Source organism: Ambystoma mexicanum, chromosome 10 (assembly GCF_040938575.1).
Source record: "Ambystoma mexicanum isolate Mex_15411 chromosome 10, UKY_AmexF1_1, whole genome shotgun sequence".
Classification (NCBI taxonomy): domain Eukaryota; kingdom Metazoa; phylum Chordata; class Amphibia; order Caudata; family Ambystomatidae; genus Ambystoma; species Ambystoma mexicanum.
In genome coordinates, this window is record NC_090932.1 from 372,693,738 (window position 1) to 372,717,736 (window position 23,999).

The window sequence follows — 23,999 nt, forward strand, 5'->3', positions numbered from 1 at the left end:
GGGGAAGGGCGATGCGACAGGTGCTTTTTGAGCTGTTAGAGGGCTCGTAGTTGTGGTATTGGGGCCTCTGCTGTGCATTTTTGAACACACCTCATTGGGCAGGAGTTACCTATAGCGGGAAGAAAGATATGCTATTTTGAGTTCTGAAATACTTTTACCACAGGATGTGTTTAGGCCCTATGACGTATGTTAGCTTTTCTAGATATGAGTATTGACTATGTTGTGAAACAAAAAAATGGGGCTCTGGCATTACATATTTCGTGTTTGAAAAGGTATGAACTTTGGAGCCTGGATCTAGTTTTGTGTGGAAGAAACAAAGGCACGCAGTTAGGAAGTGCAGGAGCCAGATGAAAACATACGCATTTGTGTCAGCAATAACATTTCCTATTGTGATCTACGGGCTTGATTCTGGAAATATATTTGTGGATGACTGTTGGCACCCTCTTCTCATAAGAAGTTGTGTGCAAGTATCGCAAGGGGCACCTGAATGCGCACATCATGGATGCCCTTCTTCAACCCCTTTGCACATTGCACAAATCAAGGGGTGTTTCCGTACATTTTCAAAGTGCAATCTGCATTCACAAAAGGGGCGCACTTTAAAATGCACTTTAAAATGCGCAGCGGGTGCACTATGCATTTGGGATCCCACTTTCTTGCATTTTATAAAAGATGGACAGAAGTTTAATGAATTTCAGCTATCCAGTTTGTATTTATATTTCAAAAACAGGCTATAGAGCTTAATTTTTTTTTAACTATTCACAGCAACATGTTCTTTAACGGCCAGTCGCCCTGATATGTGCTCCCAGAACCCATCTTGGAGGTGAGAGAAGCATGTTCCAGACACTGATGTATGCAAAGGGACTAACCAACGCATCATTTGCATTAGTGCAGAGCCCTCCAGAAATGTGCAAGTCACCTTTCTGAATACGATGACATTTGCACTTCTTTAGAGCATGCAAGTGAAAAGAAGGACCTCCTCTGTGCGCTTTTTACTTGCGTGATTTTTGGAGAATCAGGCCTGATTTGAGAAGGAGATTTGGAGTGCCCATAACATGTACCAAGAAATGGTCTAAAGTTGGAAGAAAAGCATCAATTCTGTGCGACAGAATCTTGTACGTGCGACTGGAACTCAAACACGGTCAAACACCGCCCTCAAATGGTCACGTTTGGGATATTTCAAGGCTATCTGAGACGGTTGCATCTATTATTGAGATGCTGCTGATAAAAAGAGGAGAGCAACAGGTAAGCAGGTAAGCAGGGACTCTTGGAAAGCATTCAGACCAAAGGTGGAGACCCTTGGCTGCTGACACTCCGACTTATTTGGCAGACACCACGGAAGCTATTGTTCATCTTGAAGGCTTACCCTTCGATTCCACCAACAATCTGTTTATTACTTTGGATGTAGAGTCCTTATATTCCAACATCCCACAAGCGGAGTCATTGCCCATTATTAAATTCTTTCTGGACCTCAGAAGTGACCCCCAGCTAGTTCCTAGTGAATTTATTGTTGATCTACTAGAAATTGCTCTTACTAAGAACTACTTCAGGTTCAAAGAAAGTTTTTATCTACAAGTGAAGGGAACTGCGATGGGCGCTGCATTTGCTCCAAATTATGCGACTCTATTCATGTGGGCCTTTGAAAAGGTTTCCCTCTTTGATGACTCGAATCCCTTTTTGCTATCTATTATTTTTTACAAGAGATACATAGATGACATTATTATCATCTGGGACAAAACCAAGGGAGACCATGAACAATTCCTAACATGGATTAACTCCCTGAATGAACACCTTAGGTTTACTATGTCCACCAGCAACACATCTATTCCTTTTTTAGATCTCCTGTTAAAAACTAAAGATGGAACAATCTCTGTGGACCTGTATCGCAAAACCACAGATCGGAACACCATCTTGCATTTCGATAGCTTCCATCCTCAAGCTCTGAGAGAAAGTATTCCCTATGGACAATTCCTAAGGGCCAGACGTAACTGCACAGAGAAAAAAGATTTTGCGTTACAGTCTAATACTATTGAGGAAAGACTATCTCAGAGAGGCTATCCGCCTCATATATTAAGACAGTCGCGAAAAAGAGCAAGACATCAACACCGTGAAATATTGCTGGCCAAAAATACCTGTGAAAATTTGAATCAATCGCACATGGTCTGTGCCATGACTTATAATACACATCATGCCAAAATCAAGAAAGCGATTGGCAGGCATTGGCATTTGCTTCAAATGAACATACCAGAATTGGCACATCCAATGTATGCTTTTAAAAAGGGCAGGAATCTGAAGAGTTGGCTATCACAGGCGGATAGACTGCGGACTCCACAGTCAGCGAAAACTATAACCGAGTTGTGGGGCATGGAAAAAATCACGGGTCATTATCCATGTGGCACATGTTGCCAGTGTGGATCCACCACCGCGACCAATACGGTTACCATTAACCATAGGGCATGGAAGCTTAGAAACCACACGACGTGCAACTCTAAAAATGTGATCTATGCCGTAATGTGTCCATGTAATAAAACATACATAGGAAAGACATCTAGGCCTATTAAACTCAGAATATCTGAGCACAAGTCCAGAATTAGGACTCGCAACCTTACATCACCATTAGCTACTCATTTTATAGAGTATCTTCACAATTGCGAAGACTTACGATGGTGGTGTTTGGAACGCATAGCAGGATCAGACCAATATGCCACGGCCAATAGACTTGCCTCACGTGAACATTGGTGGATATATAACACTCAAAGCCACACTTTGGGCTTGAATGCCCAGGAAGAATGGCAATCAGTATTTAACAAATAGATTTTTTTCAGAATGAAGATACAAAGAGCTGCCCGCCCAGTATAATAATAACTTTTCAAGCGTCAGTTTGGACCTACATGCCCAAGAAGAATGGCGATGAGTATTTAACATACCAACTACTCTATAATATAGACGCCAAGAGCCGGCTGTGCCTTATCTATTGTTACCCCTTAGTATAGATAAGGTTTTTCTTTCTAGTGTGTGGCCTACGGGTACGCCTTACACAGAGATCAGTTTGGCATTAAATTGCCCTGTGATCCATTACCAACTCGCTGCTTCCGTCTTCTTCCCTTCCTTTGGTGCAACCCCAAGGGGGCAATTAGCTGATTAGCTTGTTTCTATTAGCCAAACGAGTATTCCAGCCCTCCGTTTCATTACACGCCCAGCGAGACACGTCACACGTTGTACGTTGCGAGATGTGTATTTAGTCTGGGACGCATTGGATGAACAAAGGTCTGGTATTTCCGGTTCCGACTCCGCCTGAACAGGGTCCACGCCGGTTTGTGAACTAACACAGGTAACATGTACCGCTCTTAACATTTAGGCTTGCTTGTGGTCAGATTAGGGCACTTTTTGAGTTGGAGCCGTTACTTATTTTATTTATTCTATTTGGATTGACACTAACGGGCTACATTAGAGACCTTCGGAGTATAAGTCATTTAGACCTGACTTTTGTCAATTGAGTTAGTACTCAAACAGGCAGTTAGCTTCCAACTGCACTTCTCGTTTCCAGCCGGCTAGTTTGCTAGGCGCTCCACGTGTTCTATATGTGGCTCATAGGGTCCGCCTGTTTTAGAGCTATCAAACTGTTTTTCTAGCATTAACCGTACTTGTGGAAATGATATACGGCTGTATTTACATAGGCAGCTAATTGCTAATGGTTATTTGCACTTTTCAGTTTTAGCCGTAGGCCGGCAGGCGTTGCATGCTTCTAATATGTAGATTGCAGAGCTTGTTTGTTTTAGAGCTATCAAACTGCTCTTCTAGTAGCAATCGCACTAGTAGAGATGCCATACGATTGTGTTCACGGGATATATTTACCTATATTTACTTATTTATATATACCCGTTTTTTTATTAGGTCACTTTTCTGTCATCTGATGATACAGAAGCCCGATACCAGTGGACAGAACGGATAAATGAATTGATTATATCCAAGCCAGATCTCACTTCATTTTGTGGACATGGTAGAATGTTTTTCAACTCTTGCTCACCATCATTTGGACGATTTAACTGGTCTAAAGGTGAGTTGATAAGCCTAAACTTTAGCTTTGGGTATTCAGCCGCTACCCTTCATTATTCATTTATACATTAATTATTTAACACATCTTTTATTATTTCAGAATTCACCCGTGATTCAGTCATTCAAATACTCTTTCCATTTTATTCATCATCACTTTTCTGTATGACCCCGATGGACTTCTCTTTTCTCACTTCACTCTATAAGAATTCTTTGAAAACAAAGCAATGTTTTGACTATGATGTTTTATGGTCAATTTAAATAAAAATTAAAGTAATACATTTGATACCTTGCGGTTTAGATCCAATTTGATTGCGATCTCCTTCCGGTGTGGCCGAATTGCTAATTTCTGGACTCATTAACAGGATTGCGGAATCAGCCCCCCAAAGGGTTGAGATCAGGGTAATTACCTTTTCTCCCCAATTACATATAGCGTCACTTGACATGTTAAAACCGATCGATATGGGAGAGGTCCCACTTGCACTCACAGATCACTGATTTTTTAACTAGTGTTGAATTCGTTACTGATTATGTGTTTTTCTTTTTCTTCTTTTTCCTTGACACCTTATTTTTAGGTATTTTTCTCTTAAAAATGCTGAAATGTATATGTGACAGTTTTTAAACTGAATTTAAATTTGAACACGTTCAGAAAGACACAGATGAATGACCAAGAACTTATGAAGTTTACGGGAATGCTATGTCCTGACGAAGATGGATACCACCTGCATTTTATTGTTAGATGTGTTATTTCCATCGAAACTACTAATTTTGAACGGTGCCATGTTTTCCATATTATCTTGTTTCCTTTCCACATGACACTTTAGTAGTCGGAGCACAGCATCCCATAGTTAGATTTTAGTGTGTGTGCTCTATTGTTTTCTTTTGAATTAATATGAACTCTTTTCTAGTTTATTGTCTGCTTCTAAATTGATTATTGGAATTATTAATATCAATAGTATTTTGATGTCTCCTTGATCATTAATATTGTTCAGGTCATGCCATTGATATACAATTTGTTTGCTATATATTTAGTCTGGTCAGGGCAACTGGGGGCTTCCTCATTAGAGTGATCCCCTTCACTCGCTTGAGGCACCCCTTACGGCATGCCCAGACTAACTTCCAGGATTAATGTGATTCATCCTTTTGTGATTTCCTGCAGCAGCCAATATTTGAAACTAGCACTTTAACATAGTATGCACTCTTTTATAGTTGTGTGACATATATTTTTGTATGTTGTATTAGCACATGAGATGATTTAATAATTTTTTTACAAAGATTCAAAATTGATATAAATAAATAAATATAGTATTTTAAATTATTGCTTGCTTCATGTATAGTGATCTGAACTGCAGCTGAGGGGACTTTCTTCCTTTCTCCACGGTTGGACGTTGTCCTTTGAGTGAACCTTCTCTTTCTTTTTCCGCCGGCTTGACCCCTGTTTACTAACGAACTAACAAGCGCCAAATGGCGCGTGACACGTGAAAGGAATGATCACCCTTTCCAAAATACCTTATTAGACTCCCATTGGGCAAGAGGAATACAATAGAGAGCAGGGCAGAGCATTTCTGTGGTGTCCAACATTGCAATAATCACCCACATGGCGATGATGCCTGGGATTACACTAACGCATTTCGCGCTACATACGGATCCACTGAGAAATGAATGTTTTGTTACGTTGCGTTGATTATACTGCACACTGCTGCCATTTGCACAGTCTCCCAGTGCTCTCGTGGCTCTGTAAGAAAGTGGGTGGGGTTGGTTATTGAGGGAAGAGGGCTAGGATAGATGGTGTGTTCTTTTGTTGGTGCTTGTAGAACCAGGAGAAACTGGTGTCTGTGCGTGTCGGCTTTCTGAGTGTATTTGGATTGTGCACACTGGGGTTATTGTGTCTGGAGGGGAAACATCCAGTGTCTGGGCTGTTTGTTTGCAGCAGTTTGTTCTTTTGTCTGAGGTGTGAGTGCTTTGTTTTGTGTGTGGATGGGCTGGGCTGTTTGTTTGTGTGAGGTTTGTGAGGGGTATGCTGTAGTGGAGCGAGGAGCCAGGTGGTTAGTGGTTAGTGCAGTGTGGTTGTTTTATTAAATTAATTATTTATTGAATGACACTCATCACCTTATCATGTTGATTTAAGACGTAAAGGCCTTGGTTTATAGCATACACCAAAAATATTCACCTCAAACATGGGCCCAGCCTACATTTCCCAAATTCAAATCCCTTGGCAGGGCCAACTTAGCCCTTCAGCCTGCCAGGGTTGGTAACCAGAGAACCATTAAAGTAGGCAATAACAGTACCTGTAATTACAGCACTTAGAAGTGGGAGGAATCAAGCATTAAGCACTATATAGCAACACCTGTTATTAAGGTAAATCACCTTTATCTGGCCCTTATACCCATAGACTGATTATTAACTGAGTTTAGACAAGGATAAGCCCTAGACACAGGGCAGGCGTTGTGTCAGCAGAAGAGTTACCACAATTCCATCTTGTCTGCTGTTACCCTGTGGTCTCTGACACCACCCAGGCCTCCTGAAGCCCACAAATGAGGCCTGATGCTCATATTCCAGACAGCCCTGGTTCAGACAAGTGACATTTAAAAAAGGATTGTAGACAACTGGGAGTCTGTGAGCTATATACTTTGTGCTCTCCTGTGCACCTCCATTCCTCAATATGTGTGTCTGTTGTGGAGGAAGAATGTGTCTTTGCGATCTTTCAGACACTCCTCATCAATGGATGTCTGATCTTTCAGACACTCCTCATCAATGGATGTCTGATCTTTCAGACACGCCTCATCAATGGATGTCGCTATATAGTCAAGGAATAACCCGCTCTTACGGACTCCCACCCATTCACCCAGCGGCACACGTTTAGGTAATGCTTCCTGGGAAATGCACAGCTATAGGTTATGATGCGCTCCGCTCCTCTGTGAAAGAATAAATACTGTGATGAAGTTCCTGCCTGGTTCTGGGGACCACCAAGGTGGTGACTCAGGAGGGCAGTGGTTAAAGGCTGGACCCGGCAGCTGTGTAAGCCAGGTGCCCTGGTCACCCTTCCCTGGTCAATGTCACATGGCAGGGGGCAATCCCAGTGGCCCAGCACAGCCAGTCTCGAGGGCCTGGCTTCCTCCCACACCACTAGCCCCCTGGGGGAGGCTAGCCTTGGCAGCTTAGATCCTGCTCCAAGCCCTGGCAAGACCCTGCATGGTAATATGTGTGCACAGCCTTCCCTAACGAGAGAGCATAAAAGACCCAAACACCCAAAGCTCCAACATAGAAAAGGACCACTCTCCCTTCAAGGGAAGTCATTTCCCTTCACTCGACAATGGTAGGGAGTGCCTTGTCACCTTTGCAGGTTAACTTGGTACATCACTAAATTCGCACACCTGTCGTGGACTCTCTGGCTCTGCAGATTCGCTGGGGCCAGTTCATGACGTCCAGAGCACCGACGATTCAGTAAGAGAAACAAAATGACCAAAGCATTGCCCACCGGCAAGAGATTCCTGTGGGAATTCATTTCCAAGCATGTACAATGGACAGTTGAAGGCATCGTTTTCCCAACGCTTACCCTGTGTGTTTCCAGCTTCTAATTCACCTGGTGGAATCGCTGAAGCCTTCAATTTAGCACAGGCAACATGTCGCATGGTTAGAGGAGGCAAACAGCCATTCAAGAAGGTAAACAGGTCAGATATAGGCTTGGTCCAGCTCCTTGAGCCCAAAACAATCTCACGTGCGCTCGTGGAAGACAGCCAATTCCAACTCTAGCCCCGTTACACTCAACATGTGCAGTCCTCAGTAAAAAGTCCATACGGGAGGGAAACGCGAACACAGTACGCAAGCACACCACCCCATTTTCTCAGTGTGCGTTGCAGGGGTAGAAGGCTAGTGTGACCAGATTTCCAAAACGAAAAACTGGGACGGCCAACAACATTAAAGAGGGACTACCCCATGACAGCGCAACAATTACCACCCCTCACCCAACACGCCCCCACAACCACCACCCAATTATATTTCAAGCACTTCTCCTTTCTATAAACTCTATATGATCTCATTTGTGCAGTTTTGTCTGTGAATCTTGGCATGTTAATTCAAAACAGGCGTTTGCTCTAATTGATAGTACATGGCTTGCTGTACACGTATTTCCAAGCCAGTCTCTGTGGAACAGTCAGTAAGTGTTGTGACTTGTACCTGAAAGGTTGGGGGTTCGAGCCAATTCTCCAACTTCAAAATTCTGTAAGAGTTGTGAAAATAAATTACAATTTTAATTACCGTAGCCACCCAATCCTGCAAACCCCGGATGGGGAAAACTCCCGGAACAGAGGGTGATTTCCCCTGACTGTCCGGGAAAAACGGGACATCTGGTCACCCTATAGAAGGCACACATTTGGAGAAGGTTGAGGGGATCTGGAAGAAGCAGCGACTAGAGCAATGGAGGATAGTGGCGAGGTGGCAGCAACGGACAGTACTGGCAGGCGGGAAAGTGTGAGATCAAAGAGCCTGGACACGAGAATCCAAGAGGAGGCCAGCAGGGACCCCTCGCTAACTCTCCCTTGCCATCTACATCCACTGACCTGTCTGCTCACGAGACATTATAACAGAGTGAGTTACGGGGTCTGGGTTGCCGACATGTACTTCAGCTTGTGAAGAACGGTTTGGGTCACTCTGAAAACCGCAATAAAAGTAAGGCCCTTTCAAACTGTAGGAACTGGCACACTTACTTACGAGGCTGGGAAGGCCCAGGTACACACATCCAGTGGATAAACCTTTGGACACTGGGATGGTCTCTGAGATTAAAATGGCCCAATCCCAATCGGAAGGGAACCATCCCAACTATTGTTTTATTTGGAAAGAAACCATTTTCCTTTGAGTTGCCCATTCTTGCAATGTATTCCCCAGTACAATTAGTGAACTATAGCATATGGTTTTAGCATACTCCTTGGTGTAAGACAGAATTCTGGACAATACGGACCGACATCATATTGCCCTGTGATTCTGAAGTGAACGCCCCTGACAGCCGTAGTCCTGCTACTGTCACGAGCAGGGATAACCAGAGCCTTCTATTACTGTATTGGCGCCCTATTGTCTCTTCCTGCAACTAGGAAAGGCTTTCAGGAGGAGTGTGGGCTTTGAATGTCAAGCTTCTGATGACAGGTCATTGAAATAGGGGGGTGCATATCATCGGTGCAATGCTCAGATCATGCCTTTCATCAGTAATCTGGTGACACCCAATCACATCTACGGGTGTCAGCCCTAAAGGTTCTCCGCCACCTTGGATGACATCTTGAATCTTAAATTGAATTCTTCCGAAATAGAGTTTTTTGCTTTTCTGTTCTAATAAATCGAGCTTTCAAGCACAATCTTGGCTTTCTGAGTTATCTAATCAAGGCATAACGCCCTCCCTTGCGAACTTGGCCTGTTGACTGGGCTTTTGGCTTGATCTGAAATGTAATTTTCAAGCCTATGTATCCAAAAAGGCCCATCTGGCTCAATTCCAGTTGAGCCTTCAACAGAAAATGAAAAATGTCCTGCCCTCCGAATGATCTTGTTCGATGATTCAATTCTTGGTGTTGTCGCATGGTGATTGGGGGAACACTTTATGAATGGTCATTCCCAGTGAAGCTCTAGAACACTTGACATCGGCTTTTCATTTAGCCGCCGGTCTGATTACAGGGGCCACAAGTCTGATCGTGTCTTGCCCATCGTGGCAGCTCTTGATGGGCTGCCTCTGAAGTCAATGGTTTTGTGTAAACAGTTATAAAGCGTAGATCCTCTATCAACCCTCTTCTCTTTTAACTAAACTGCGATTGACAGGTGAATCTCGCTTATCGCTTAGTGGTGGCCAGCGAGTACTACCTATACATGAATCCAGAAATACCCAAACACAGAAGCAGGATTTTTCTATTTCCGCTCCACGCTTCTGGAATTTCGCCTCTGTTGCCTTCTGTTTGGCTCCCACTACCACTGTTTTTATTTCCTATAACTTTAACCTAAGTGATTACTGGTTGCCCTTGCATATTTTCGTTTTATTTTCTATTTCTTGCTCGGCTTATTATCTGTTGACGGCTATTAAGTACTTGAGCTATGCTTGTGTATTATCTCCAGTCTTGTTCGGGACTGCCAAGGTTCGCATCTGTTAAAACCTAAGTGGACAAGAAAATAGAATTCCTGAAGTCTCAATTGGCCTTTTAAGGGCATTGAACAAGAACGGAGAACATACAGCGACAGGAAGAAACATGGAAACAGAGAGGCCAAAGGCCGAGCCTTCACAATGTGTGGATAAGTGGATTCCTAACCATAGATTCCAGAACTTTATAATGTCACAAATGGGCTCCATCATCACAGACATCACCAGCTCAAAGTAATCTTTTTCAAGGATTAACCTTTTTCTGTAATATTTAATAAACCCCTTTGCCATATTTGTATCCTTAGTGTTCAATCCCCTTATGAAATCCTCTCAAATCCCATTCTTTCTCACCAGACAATATTATCAATGTTCTCGCCACACACACCCAACTTTTGTACCAATCCTTCAAATGGCGTAATTCATTTCTCACAATGAACTTGGAACTTCCCTGGGGCTTTGTGGAAAGCAGGAGAGGGAAATAGGGTAAGGATTCTCACATAATGTTCCCTGGGTCTTACAAAGTGCTACTCACTTTGCATGTCTACTGCCCACCACACAATGGAAGGACTAAATACATGAATTAGAACATTTCTCTAGTACAGGCTACAGGGATGCACTGATAACACTCAACGGCGGTGTCACGTTCCAAGTCATCTTCTCACTCTACAACATTTGGTCCGCGTATGATTTATGCACAGTGCAGTCTGTCTTTCATGTGAGTGCTTGACTCTTCACCATGAAAAGTATTATGCAAGATAACATGGGGCCCACAAGCTATGGTTAAAAAAAATGGTGAATTAAAGGTTTGGTTGTTCTAGGCATATCATACCAAGGACAGGTCCTGGGAGTTGCTGTGAAGCGTGAGGTCAGCAATCTTCTCGACAGACTGGACAATGCTGGTGCAGGCCTTGTCCTCCACCTGAGCCATCCACAGAATGTGCCCATCGACGAGCATGATGTTACTGGCCATCTCAACAATCACCTCTCCCAGCTGAAAGCAAGAGGCAAAAACAAGTGACTTACTTCCATCAGTTCTGCAGGCGGTTCTCTGTCATAGACTTAATTGTTTAGTATGGTCTGTAATCCAGCAGTTCAATGTTGAATAGTCTAACCTTAAAGTCAAAGTTCAGGTCTATTCTATGTGAGGCCATCAGATGAATCTAATGGCATAGCAAGTAAAGCTTGTGGGTTTACAGTAGATTCCTGCTCATGCATCAAGCCCAACATAAGTACTTACACTGACATACAACCATGCTTTCACCATCGCAACCTAGGCACTGGCCAATAAGCAATCAAGTTCGGGATATGATATGATAGTTTATTTATTTAACGCTTATACACAATGTGTTTCAAAGCGCTTCAAGGCAAGGGAGGGAACAAGGGAAAATACAATGACATTCCTACAGGCCGTGAACAGTAAGGATGTGAAATTAACTGACGACATTTCAGATAGTGCAAGAGCTAAGACATAGATAAGGAAGGGAGGGGGAGAGTGGGAAGGAAATGGAAACAGACAGGCGACTACCGTAGGCCTGACAACATTTCTGGTAGAGCCGGAGAAAAACAAAAGGTGAGGGAGAGGGATGCAGAAAAGGAGGGGAGGAACACAACAAGTGACTATCGTACTAGGCCTGACGACATTTCAGATAGTGCTGGAATTGGGGTGGGGGAGCAGGAAAAAACAAGTAAGGGGAGGGGGGAGGAGACAGACGAGGTTGATATCATACTAGGTCCAGGGACAATTCTGATAGAGTAAGTGCATAGTAGAAAGTAAGGGGAGGAGGGGAAGGGATCAAAAAAGGGAGAAGGGAAAGGATGGGTTCAGGATGGGATCAGACTGGTATCAGGTAATAAAATTGAGGCAAAAATGTTGCGGTAAAAAAAAATTGTGGCAAAAATGCTGTGGTTTGACCCGGTAAAGGTGTGCCACATTATACCATTTAAAGGGAGCGGGGGTTGTCCCACGGCAATTTTTGCCGCGATTTTATCACATGGAACTACCAGACTTCGGATCATCTACATAGTCCACACTTTACAGCCCCAGTATGGGAAAATGTCAGATGTATCATCAGAAGGCCGGAAAAGTCCCTCAAACCAACATCACTCCAGTGGAGCTATCAGGCTGAGCTCAATGATCCACTTGGCTTGTTCATGTGCGCAAGACATGGACAGTGTTGTACTTCCAGAGAAGGAAAATGACTTTCTAAGCCAGAACCCAATGAGACTGAAACACCTGCATTCACCCAATGAAGGTAAAATAACTTTACATGTATGTTTTATTTCATGGCTATTCATCTGTGCCCGCCATTCCTTTCCACATACTTGAAACTGACATGTGCCCATTTTTACAGAGACAGGACTGAGAACATGTGATAGGAACATGCCAACAGCAACAAAAGATGACTGAAATGCGCATCTTCGCTTGTCTATATAACGCTTCTACTTTATGGCTCTCTGTGGTAAATGTTGAAAGATTTTTGTAGCCCATTCACATCAATATAGGCCCATGCATAATATTTGAACATATTGTAGTGACTGGATTTAAAGTGTCACCCCCGTACTCATGGCTTCAGCTTTGCCTTTTGCAAGATGTTTGGAATGCCCTAAGATTTCTATCCTCTCTATAGAAAATATCCATGAGGGAAAGCCATGGGTACAGGTAGATAACCTGTGCTTCTGGAGCATGCAATCTTCTGTGGAGACCCCGACGTGCAAGAAAACGGTAGCAAGCAGTTCCCTTGCAAAGGCCGGCGGACGATACAGAGGAGGGATAAGGTTCAGGTGGTGCTTTAGGGAACAGGCGGGAACAGCATTACAAGTCAGACCCACTGGCGTAACGGGGCCCCTACAGGTCCTGCGGAGCAGGGGGCCCCATGCTGCCCAAGCCCAGTGGTGGGTGGGGGTAGTGGCAGTGGGGCGGGAGCCTCAGCAGGGTTTGCAGGGGGCCCCCAACAGCTTGTGTTACGCCAGTGATCAGACCACTGGGCTGTAATCTATGCTTGTAAAAAAGGAACTAGAGGCTGGGACACTCGTCACTTGCAGGCAGAGCTCCAGAAAAGATTTGGAAGTGGGAAATTATTTTTTAGGGAGTAAAAATGTATGTCCAATTCCCACAGAGAGTATTTTATAAGCGAGTAAAGGTATGTTAAAAGTGGAAAACTGAAATGCTTTTGTAATCATCATTTCTTTGCACTTAGGTATTCATACACATTATAAAAGATGCCTGATTACTTCTTACAGTCAGACAGTTACAATAGTAGCTTCTTCCTGTGGTACGATGTGCACTACTGGCCCAAACATAGCCATGGAGCTGTGAGGGTGAAAGCAGGGGTTCACGATTCTACATGATTTTTTCCTATTGTTTTGGGGGGAGTTTTTTCACTCTCTATTTGGATTTTTTGGGAGCATTTGCCAATTGATTCGGGAGTAAAAGTGGCCGGTACACCCCTCATCAGTAAGGGCTGCCTACAGGTCTATATGGTCCAAGATGCTGTGGTGGAAGGAAACTTAAACACTTGCGCTCTGAAAAACGTGTCGCGCTCTGAAACACTTGTGTACGAGCGCAATAGAAATAAAATATCAATATCAATATCAATATGAGAAGCAATTTATCCTCCAATTTTCCACTCAAGCAGAGTGCACAAAGGTGCTGAGGCTGCTTCCCAAAAAGCAATCATGGATTCCCACCATCATCCTAGGACTCTCAGCTTGAAAACAGAAAGATGAGATCGCCCCTTATCATGAAGGAAGAGTGCAACACCCATCCATCACATCCATCACAACTAAGCGGATATCATTCACCTACAATAAGAACAACGCATGGACAGTATGAAGATACCGATAACTTGCCTTCTCCAGCATGGGGTCTGGCATAGATTCACATGCTCATGAATATTCCCCGTCGTCAGGCTGGGAATCCTCGGTAAAGAAAAAACCAGTATCAGTTTCGTTTCTGATCTGTCTTTCATAGTAATAACCAATCACTGGTCTCTGCGTCATACTGACCACAGCCAATGACTGCCCTCTACCTAAGCACCGCCTCTGGCAGCCATCTTCAGATTTTTACCGCACGTTCATGTGTTGGGATCCTCGTGCTATTGCTCTCGAGCGTTAGTGCTATTTTTTTCACGTTTTTTCTCAAAAACTTCGTTTTTTCGGTCAAAAGAGCCTCAAGCTCCACCAACTCTCCATCCGATCAACGGGGACCCGTGTCGGATTCGTCTGCGCCCCTCAAGGGTGAAGATCTCGTCGAGCTACGCTTTTGGAGGACTCCAGAAGTTTCTCAGGCCCGGTCATGGCCCAGGAGAAGGGAAGCTCGACGCCCGGAAAGCTGTTCAGGGTCTGCCCTGGATGCCAGTTGCAGAACGTCTTCAAGGAGGACGAACACTCTTTTTGCCTTTACTGCCTACATGAGGACAAGACACACGTGGAGAAGGACTGTGCGTTTTGCGGCAACATGTCGGAGCGGACCATGAAGGACCGCCATCAACGTCTCGCCAACTGGCTGGAAGGGAAGAGCCCGTCCGGCGAGAAGAAGAGGAAGAAATCCGAGCGGTCTTCTAAGACCTTTGAGGACGCCCCGGCGACGGGGGTCCAACATAAGGCCAAGCACCGCGAGTCCGCTGGCACCGGGAGCGCCGAACGGTTGGGCTCTACGGGCGCCAGGCTGGGCGCACCCTCCCCGGCACCATCAACCACGAGCCAGCGCTCTGGGTCGGGTAAGAGGAAGGCCGAGCACCCGGCGAGGCTCCTGGAGAGGCCCCGGTCGAGCTCGAAGGCGGAGGGGGAGCGAGGCACTGTGCCCCCCCTCAAGGATAAGGCGGTGAGCGCACCTAAGGTGGTGAAGGCCTTAATCCATCCGGCCAAGCCCTCTATCGAAACTGTCGCGGCGGCCCTGGCTCAGCCTGTGGAGGCTACACCAGTGGTGGCGACCTCGGGGCTCAGAGTCTCCCTGCCACCTCGGAGGGAGTCCTTTTTTGTGCCCATCGATAGGACCCCCGTGAAATCCCCCGTGGGGAAGAAGAAGGGGGGGCAGGGCGTCGTCGTAGATTCGGCCTCAACCTCGGAGGAGGAGCTGGTCGAGGTCTTAAGCCACGGCCTCGGCGTGGAAGAAGAGCGGTCCGTCGGGCTGGATCCCGACGCAGGTGACGACGACATCGTCGAGGGTACCGACGGGGCCCCTGATCGCCCGTCGGATTCCCCTCTGCCAGCGCCGCGAGACAGCTCGGCGGCCATTTTGTTTGCTATACAGTCCTTATGCTCAGAGATAAGGACAAGACTACCGTTGCCGACGGACCCTCTCCCGTCGGGGGACCCAGAACCGGGACCTTCTGGGGTTCCCCCTACCAAGAAAAGAAGGATCCACCCTCCTCCTCCTTTTCAGCCGTCGCGCCCCTTCCAGCCCTCCTCCCCGTCCACCCGAGGGGATGATACGGGGACTGACACGGCAGCGACGGGTACGGACGACGAGGTATACGACGAGGATGTACTGTCGTCGCCTCCCACCAGGGCTTCTCCGCCCGACGAGATTGGATCGTTCCACTCCATGATCACCAGGGCATCCGAGCTTTTCCAACTCTGCCCTGAGGAGAAGAAGAAGGAAGGTTTCCTTTATCAGCGGCGCGAGGCCAAGAGGAAGACGGTCCTCGCAGTGCCTCTATTGGACGACATTTGGGATGAGGGCCTCACCCTCCTCAAGAACCCTTCCACGACGCCAGCTAGAAGAGACCGGTACGAGAAAAAGTACCGGGTCCCGGACACGGCCCCCTGTGCCTCCGGGCGCAGCCTACCCCGGACTCCGTCGTCTCCGCGGCGGCCAGGAAAAAAGCGGGGGGGGTGCGGCCTCCACATCGACTTCCCCACCGGACGGCGAGGGAAAGAAATTGGACGCTATGGGACGCAGAGTCATCTCGTCTGCAGCGACGACGATTAAAGCTGCCAACGCCTTGGCTATCGTGGCCCGATACGACAGGGAGCTCTGGTACAAACTGGCTCCCCTGCTGGACTTCTTGCCGGACGACAAGAGGGCAGAAGCCCTGGAGATCCTGCAGGAAGGTGAGGTGGCTTCGGACCACGCCATTACCGTTGCGACGGACATCGCCGACACTGGGTTCTGCCAGTTGGGCAACGGCGTTTGCCTTAGGCGGCGTGGATGGCTCAAGGCTACGGACTTCCGTCAAGACGTTCAGACCAGAGTCCTGGACATGCCCTTCGATGGGAACAACCTGTTTGGGAAAACAGTGGACGATTCCCTTCAGGCCATTAAAGCGGACACCGAGACGGCCCAGGCCCTTGGAGTTCTGCAACAACTACGGACGCCCTTTCGGAGCAGCGGAGGCAAGGGCGCCTCCAAAGGTTCCGGCGGCGGTTTCTCCTCCTACCGTCAAGCGGCCCGCTCGTCGTCTCAGGAGGCCTACAGAGGACGAGGCAAGTCTGGCGGACCCCGCCGTCGTCGCCAAGGAGGTCAAGGCGGCAAAGCCTCGTCGAAGCAGGATTGAACCGGCGTGGGGTCGGGCCCCCACCGAAGCACCCCGGTGGGAGGCCGGCTGGCGAGCTTCATCAGCGTGTGGGAGTCCATCTCCACCGACCGTTGGGTGCTGGACGCCTTGGCCCGGGGCCACGCGCTCGAGTTTCAAAGAAAGTGTCCGCGCGTCCCCCCCGTGGCTGGGAAAGAACTTCACGTCCCTCAACTTCTCCTGGAGGTAAAGGCGATGCTCAGGAAGGGCGCCATCGAACTCGTCCCAAAGAGGCTTCGGGGCTCCGGAGTTCACTCGAGATACTTCCTCGTGAAGAAGAAGACGGGGGGAGGGCGCCCCATCCTGGACCTGCGACGTCTGAACAAGTTCATCAAGGCGCAAAAGTTCCGGATGGTCACCCTCCAGCACGTACTGGGTCAGCTGGAGGAAGGAGACTTCCTGTCGTCGCTGGATTTGGAGGATGCCTACTTCCATATTCCCATCCTAAAGGGGCACCGAAAATTCCTCAGGTTTGTGGTCCAAGGGCGTCATTACCAGTTCAAAGCCCTGCCCTTCGGACTACGGTCGGCACCCAGGGTGTTCACCAAGTGCCTCGCACCGGTGGCGGCGCAGCTGCGCCGCGAAGGGATCCACGTCTACCCCTACCTGGACGACTGGCTCATCCGAGCCAAGACAAGGGAGCTCGCCGTGGTTCACACGGCAAGGACCGTCCAACTTCTCACAGACTTGGGATTCTCCGTGAACTACGCCAAATCCCACCTGGTGCCCGCGCAAGACGCTCTGTTTCTGGGAGCGAGGCTCAACACAGTGTCCCTTCTGGCCTCCCCGTCGGAGGAGAGGACCAGGACCATCCTGGGCAAGGTGCAGCGGATGTTGGTGGCCGACGCGGCCAAGGTGAGGTCCATCAAGTCCCTCCTCGGAATGATGTCTTCCTGCATCTACCTCATTCCCATGTGCAGGCTCCGGATGCGCCCGTTGCAGGAGTTCCTGGACGCGCGCTGGATCCAAACGACGGGCAGCTTCGAGGAAAGGATCACACTCGACGAGAGTTTCCGACGAGCGATCCGGTGGTGGGGCACCCACGCGCATCTGACGGCGGGCATGGACTTCCAGACCCCAGCCCACCAGGAGACAGTGACCACGGATGCCTCCCTGGAAGGGTGGGGAGCGCACACCGAAAATCTGCACGCAAGAGGCCTTTGGCTCCTGACGGAGAAATCCCTACATATCAACGTCCTGGAGCTCCGTGCAGTGTTTTGGGCCCTCAGGTCCTTCCTTCCGTCCCTCAAGGGCAAGGTGGTGAGGATCTTCACTGACAACACCACCACCATGTTTTACATCAGGAAACAGGGCGGAACCAGGTCCCCAGCACTGTCCAAGGAGGCGCAGGACCTGTGGCATTGGGCAGTCGCCCAAGGGATGTTTCTGGTGCCGTTTCATCTGGCATTGATAAAAAACACCATCGCCGACTCACTCAGCAGGGAGCTGCGCTCGTGCCACGAGTGGGAACTACGGCAGGATCTAGTGGATCGCCTCTTCCGACGGTGGGGCACACCCCAGATCGACCTGTTCGCGACGGCGACGAACTCCAAGTGCCGGAGGTTCGCCAGCAGGTTTCCCCAGGCGAGGAGCATGGGCGATGCTTTCTCGTTTCCCTGGGATGGCCTGTTCCTCTACGCGTTCCCTCCTTTGCCACTGCTAATCCGGCTCGTCAACCAGCTCAAGAGGTCACGGTGCAGGATGATCCTCGTCGCACCTGCGTGGCCGAGGCAGATATGGTTCCCGGACCTTCTGGACTTATCAGCGTCCCCGCCAATCAAGCTGCCGGTGGACGCGGATCTGCTCTCCAGGGAAGGAGGCGCCATCCTCCACCACGACCCGAAATCGCTGAACTTGCAGGCCTGGCTCCTGCAGCGCTAGAGTTTGGAGGATACGACATACCGGCCGACTGCAGAGAGGTTCTTGCAAAGGCCAGGGCGTCCTCGACTCTTAAATGCTAAGGACACAAATGGAAGAGGTTCTCTGTCTGGTGCCACGCACAGAAGATTAACCCTCTACGGATTACGGCTCCCCAAGTACTGCTGTACCTGCTGACGCTGGCCAAAGCAGGACTGGCACACGCGTCCATCAAGATTCATCTTGCTGCGATCTCCCGATACACCAGAACCATGGGGCGGACGTCCTTGTGGTCTCATCGTCTGGTGAAAGAGTTCATGAAGGGACTGTTCAGATCGTTCCCGCCGGTGAAGGCTCCGGCCCCGGCGTGGGAGCTCAACGTGGTGCTGACCAAGCTCATGGGACCTCCGTTCGAGCCTCTGCACTCGGCCCCGTTGAAGTTTCTGTTGTGGAAAACAGCGTTTCTTGTGGCTTTCACCTCCGCACGACGGGTGGGAGAGATCCAGGCCCTTTCCTGCAAGGCCCCGTACTTGACTTTTCACGACACGAGGGTAGTGCTCAGGACGCACCCCTCCTTCATGCCCAAGGTATCGTCGGACTTCCATTTCAACGAACCCTTGGTGTTGCCTGTATTCTTCCCGTCGCCTTCGTCGCCGGCTGAGAGGACTTTGCACTCGCTGGATGTGGCTAGAGCGCTGAAGTTCTACGTGGACCGCACGAAGTGTTTTCGGAAGACGTCACAACTCTTTGTGAACTTTGGACCTGTCAATCAGGGGAAGGCTCTCTCGAAGGCTTCCATTTCCAGATGGCTCTCCGGCTGTATCATGTACTGTCATCGGTTGGCAAACCGACCGCTGCCTGGCAATCCGAGAGCCCATTCCACCAGAGCGATCGCAGCTACCACGGCGTTCCTTTCTGGTGTGCCCCTGCTGGACATATGCAGGGCTGCTACGTGGAGGTCGACGCACACCTTCACGAAGTTCTACTGCGTCGATCGGGATTCCAGGGAGGAGTCCAGGGTCGGCCAAGCAGTGCTGCACAACCTGTTCGCCTGAGGTGAGCCTGGTGAGGAGGTAAGATGCTTAATGTTGAGTTTGATGCAATGCTTAATGTTAAGCCTTTGCCACCTCCCGTGGTTGTGCATGTGTGTACTGCTATGTATTCTTTATTCATGAGCATGTGAATCCATGCCAGACCCCATGCTGGAGAAGGAACAAGTTACTTACCTGTAACTGTTGTTCTCCAGCATGGGTCTGGCATGGATTCACATGCGAACCCTCCCGCCTACCCCTCTGCGGCTCTTCACTTGGTCATACTGCCACTTCACGTGCTTCCAAATCTGAAGATGGCTGCCAGAGGCAGTGCTTAGGTAGAGGGCAGTCATTGGCTGTGGTCAGTATGACGCAGAGACCAGTGATTGGTTATTACTACGAAAGACAGATCAGAAACGAAACTGATACTGGTTTTTTCTTTACCGAGGATTCCCAGCCCGACGACGGGGAATATTCATGAGCATGTGAATCCATGCCAGACCCATGCTGGAGAACAACAGTTACAGGTAAGTAACTTGTTCCTTTCATATATCACTTGCTGTTGCAGTTTTGCTCCATTGTAGCACTATAAATAACAGATGTTACCATTGCTCATCTTAATGTTCCTCCATGTTTCGGTCCCAGGCGCACAAAAAAGAAGAGTTGGCCGTCTCCACATTTGAACTGCATGTCACACAGAGATCTCAGCAGCAAGCACTTAACTCGCTGAGATATCTTTCCAGCTAGAAAGTGAGAGGAGTCAAAGGAGGGGAGGGCGCCTTAACAATGTACCGAGTTGTATGAGTGAAATAAGCCCCCAATTCATGTTTTACATTAAGTGAAATAAAATATTGACACTTTTATAGGGGCTGACATGGGTCTTTACTGTCTAGCTTTAGTGGGTTCCACTGGCCATCTTTTCAGGCTAAAGAAAGCAAAGCAAAATATCTTCAATGAGTACCTTTTGCAACTTTGAAGAGTGATGGATGGAAAGGCTTGGGATTATTCATAAGCACGTGTACTTGCTCTGGGTGGGCGGGCGTTCAACTCCATCATTTTTCTGCCATCGGAACCATCACAGAATGGGAAAAAACATATCCACATCCAGCATAGTTTTACTGCAAAGGGGCAGACCAGCACGAACTGCTTTGTCACATTCAGTGCTTTAATTAGGATATGAAATCAAGGGGGGGGGGCTCTCTGTATGGGGCGTGGCCAAGTACACCCATACCTAGGCCACGCACCCTACGGAGAGCCCCCCCCCCCTTAGGCAACTGTGCCATTGGTAACCAAGCTCAACAGCCCTGATGCATCTCAACAATGCTAAAACATGTCTCCGGTGATTTGGGGCCTGTACAGATGGGACATGGCACATCATTTAGGCAGCAATCCTTCTCCGGTTGATAGAACCAAGCCTGATTTGCATATGGTTACTTACCTTCTCTAATAGTACACATGGGCTGGATACAATGATATGGAAGGTTGCCAAGAGCAATGCCAGTGACAGTATAATTAAGAACTTTCCATCCATCACTTTTTGGTTTTGGTTTGCTTATCATAAACCAACCGGCTAGTAAAGAAGTGAATCTAATGAAGATCACTTCCTGTATTCCAGCCAATGGCTACTGTACGGTGCTGGAGCGCCATCTCTCATCCTGCACCGGATCCTACCCTCATGAAAGCTCCCCGCTTGTGCCAGCTTTACCTGCTTGATTTGGTCCACGTAGCCAATGAATTTCGCAATCATCTGTGCCACATAGATGACGTCCATCATGTCTGAGAAGTTGGCTGCCTCTGCGGTGTAGACGCGGAGCTGGTGGGCCAGGGTCAGGGCGTTGGAGGCATTGATGGGCATCTGGGAACACACGCAGTGAAGGAAACAACACAGAAAATTAGACCAAGCCCAACACACAGAACCATGAGATCGAAATGTGAATACTAAACAGCAATACACATATGCAAAAGTCCTTCTACTTCACACCAGCAAAGCACCTTACAACTTATGAGATGGCCATCACCACCAAATGGCCTTTCCAACATTTTCCCACAACAAGCAAATCTCCCACCTCTCTTTTACATTCGGATGCACCATGTTAGGGCATATGCCTTTACCCAAACAAAAGGAGCGCAAAGGAAATACACACAAGATACAACTGCACAGAAAAGCCTTCCACCAGAAACCTGGGCTAGTGTCACTCATACAAGAGAAGCGAATGTCACAGATCGACAAGACGACAAAGGTAACCGTGTGACCGGATGAAGGAGATAAGCGTTCAAGGCCAGCCCTAGAGCTCGCGGGAACTCCTTCAGGCATTCTATTGCTTTAACCCCATGTATTAAGCCAGTGGAACATCTTCCATTGGAGGAACAGCCATCAAATTTTCACTCTCCAGGGGTCCAGCAAGACAACAAACTGTATTTTCACACACTTGCAGCTCGATCTCACTTTATCCCATGCAATCGATTCATCACCAACATGGTGCAATCTTTCTCTGGTACGCCTACCTTTCACGTTCAAATTCCAGAAGAAACGCCGTTCACGTCAACAACTGTCAGACACATTTTGATCCAGGCCTACTCTCCTGCCACGAAGTAGCGGACCATGAGGCAACCCAGTAATTATGCGTGTTATGCTGCAATAGGGCCACTATGTGTCCTACTCAGCTTGCAGAGCTGGAATGCCACTTTGCACAACCAAGCGTACCCATTCCTTCAAGACGGGTGATGCGGCATGGTAGATGTGTAAGTATGTCTGATTGCTATGACTTTCCACATAGCAGCTCCTCTCCGGTGACACTGAGATCTTGGACCATAAGAAGAATCAGCATCAAAAAAGCTGTAACCATGGAGATGATGTGGACAATGCCAATCTTCTCTGAGAGACCCTTAGCGAAATAATCAAACGAACAACAATGGACAGAAACTCCAACTGGCGAAAAAACAATTTAGGGTAACTTTCTTTAGGGTAACTTTCTGGCTCCCACACTTACTTCACATGGCGACAAACTCTGAACTTTACCAGATGTGCAGGCATAGAGAGGCCCCAGGAACAGACAGCCGGCAAAGGATAGAGCGGGACAATGACCGGCACTGCCCTTGTTTATGGGAAGGTGAGGACCGGAAAGCAGCAGAGCAAGAGAAAGGGGAAACGGGCATGATGCGAGCCATCGTAGCTGCACGCCAGCCAGTGCACATGGCTTTGGCCAGCGCGGGCCTTCGACCACACTGGTAAACTCAGAGCAGGCATGCGGCAGGTATGTCAGGTGCATTTTAGCATCCCAGAATGCATTGTAAGGGGATGACATTGCCAAGTGAACTAATCATTGAAGCCTCCTGTAGTACTGCACACTGCTCAGCAACAAAGCATAGAGACAGCTGTCCAGGGTGTGAACAGACAGGAAGGCAACATATGTGCGTGGTAGCCACAAAGCAGAATTAAGGCACAAAATAAATATTTACTCCAGAGCACAATGAAGGGCATAGGCAGCAGACACATGGCCCGCAACAAGGGACGGGTGGCAGTGAATGAGAAATCATAGAAGACAGAATAAGGGCTAGCCTGGCAAGAGAGCAATGAGGTGGAATATGACCAATGCAAAGCAGGCAAAGAAAACTTGGTGTGCATAAGGGGGCTGAGTCCGAATCATACTACCAGTGGCTTTAATCAGCCAATCCGATGCATGTTCTGAACCGGCTAGAGTGATGGGGGTAATATTTAGAGCTGTAAGACCGGTCGATGGCCAGATATGGAGCGCCAACATCGTGGCCAAGTGACTTCAATCACCTGTCCAGATATTGAAAGCAGGAGTTTGGGTAAATACACCAGAAAACTACAAGGTGAGAAGGGACTGGAGTTTTTAGGCAACACAAAATTCCCAGGCAAAGACAACAGGCACTTTGCCGAACATGCTACTAAGGGATTGTGTCGAGTAAGTTGTCAAAACACTCGCTGTCTTCTTTCCTTCCCCACTTCTCTGCTCCCTTCTCCTAACCCCTGTATCTCTGTGACATCATTGGACGGCGATGAAGTCAAAGAGACGAGAGAGATGAGAGCGGTGACAACAACAATTGACTGCTTGTGGGGTCGGCAACCGTAACTGCAAACAAATTAGTTAAAGTAGATTCTGACATTAGTAAAATTGCAGAATGGGGATCTATCCCCAATCAATGCGCTGGAGGCTAGATACCAGTTGATTCTCTATTTTGTGAACTAATATTCATGATTGTGTTGTTTTAAATAATTAATTATGGTTATTTTTTCAATTAGTGCACATGATTTCGTCACATATGTCCAATAACAACACTATGTCACATACAAGATTCAAACAAATGTTTAAATGCAATGCAACTCTTTAACGTACAAAACTTGTTTGTATATACCTACAGAGCCATGAGGAAGAGCTATGGCTCGAAACACGTGTCAGCTTAAGGGAA

The 23,999-nt window shown here is 47.9% G+C and overlaps 1 protein-coding gene across 1 annotated transcript in view; it reads right to left on the reverse strand.

Moving 5' to 3' along the window:
• The window catches only part of ADGRA2 (adhesion G protein-coupled receptor A2), a 574,510-nt gene that overhangs the window by 60,491 nt on the left and 490,020 nt on the right, over nucleotides 1-23,999 (reverse strand). The window contains exons 10-11 of the mRNA XM_069617958.1: nucleotides 21,271-21,420; nucleotides 10,992-11,153 (exon numbers count right to left, since the gene is read on the reverse strand). Coding sequence (XP_069474059.1) covers nucleotides 10,992-11,153; nucleotides 21,271-21,420 — 312 coding nt within the window. The remainder of the gene's footprint in view (nucleotides 1-10,991; nucleotides 11,154-21,270; nucleotides 21,421-23,999) is intronic.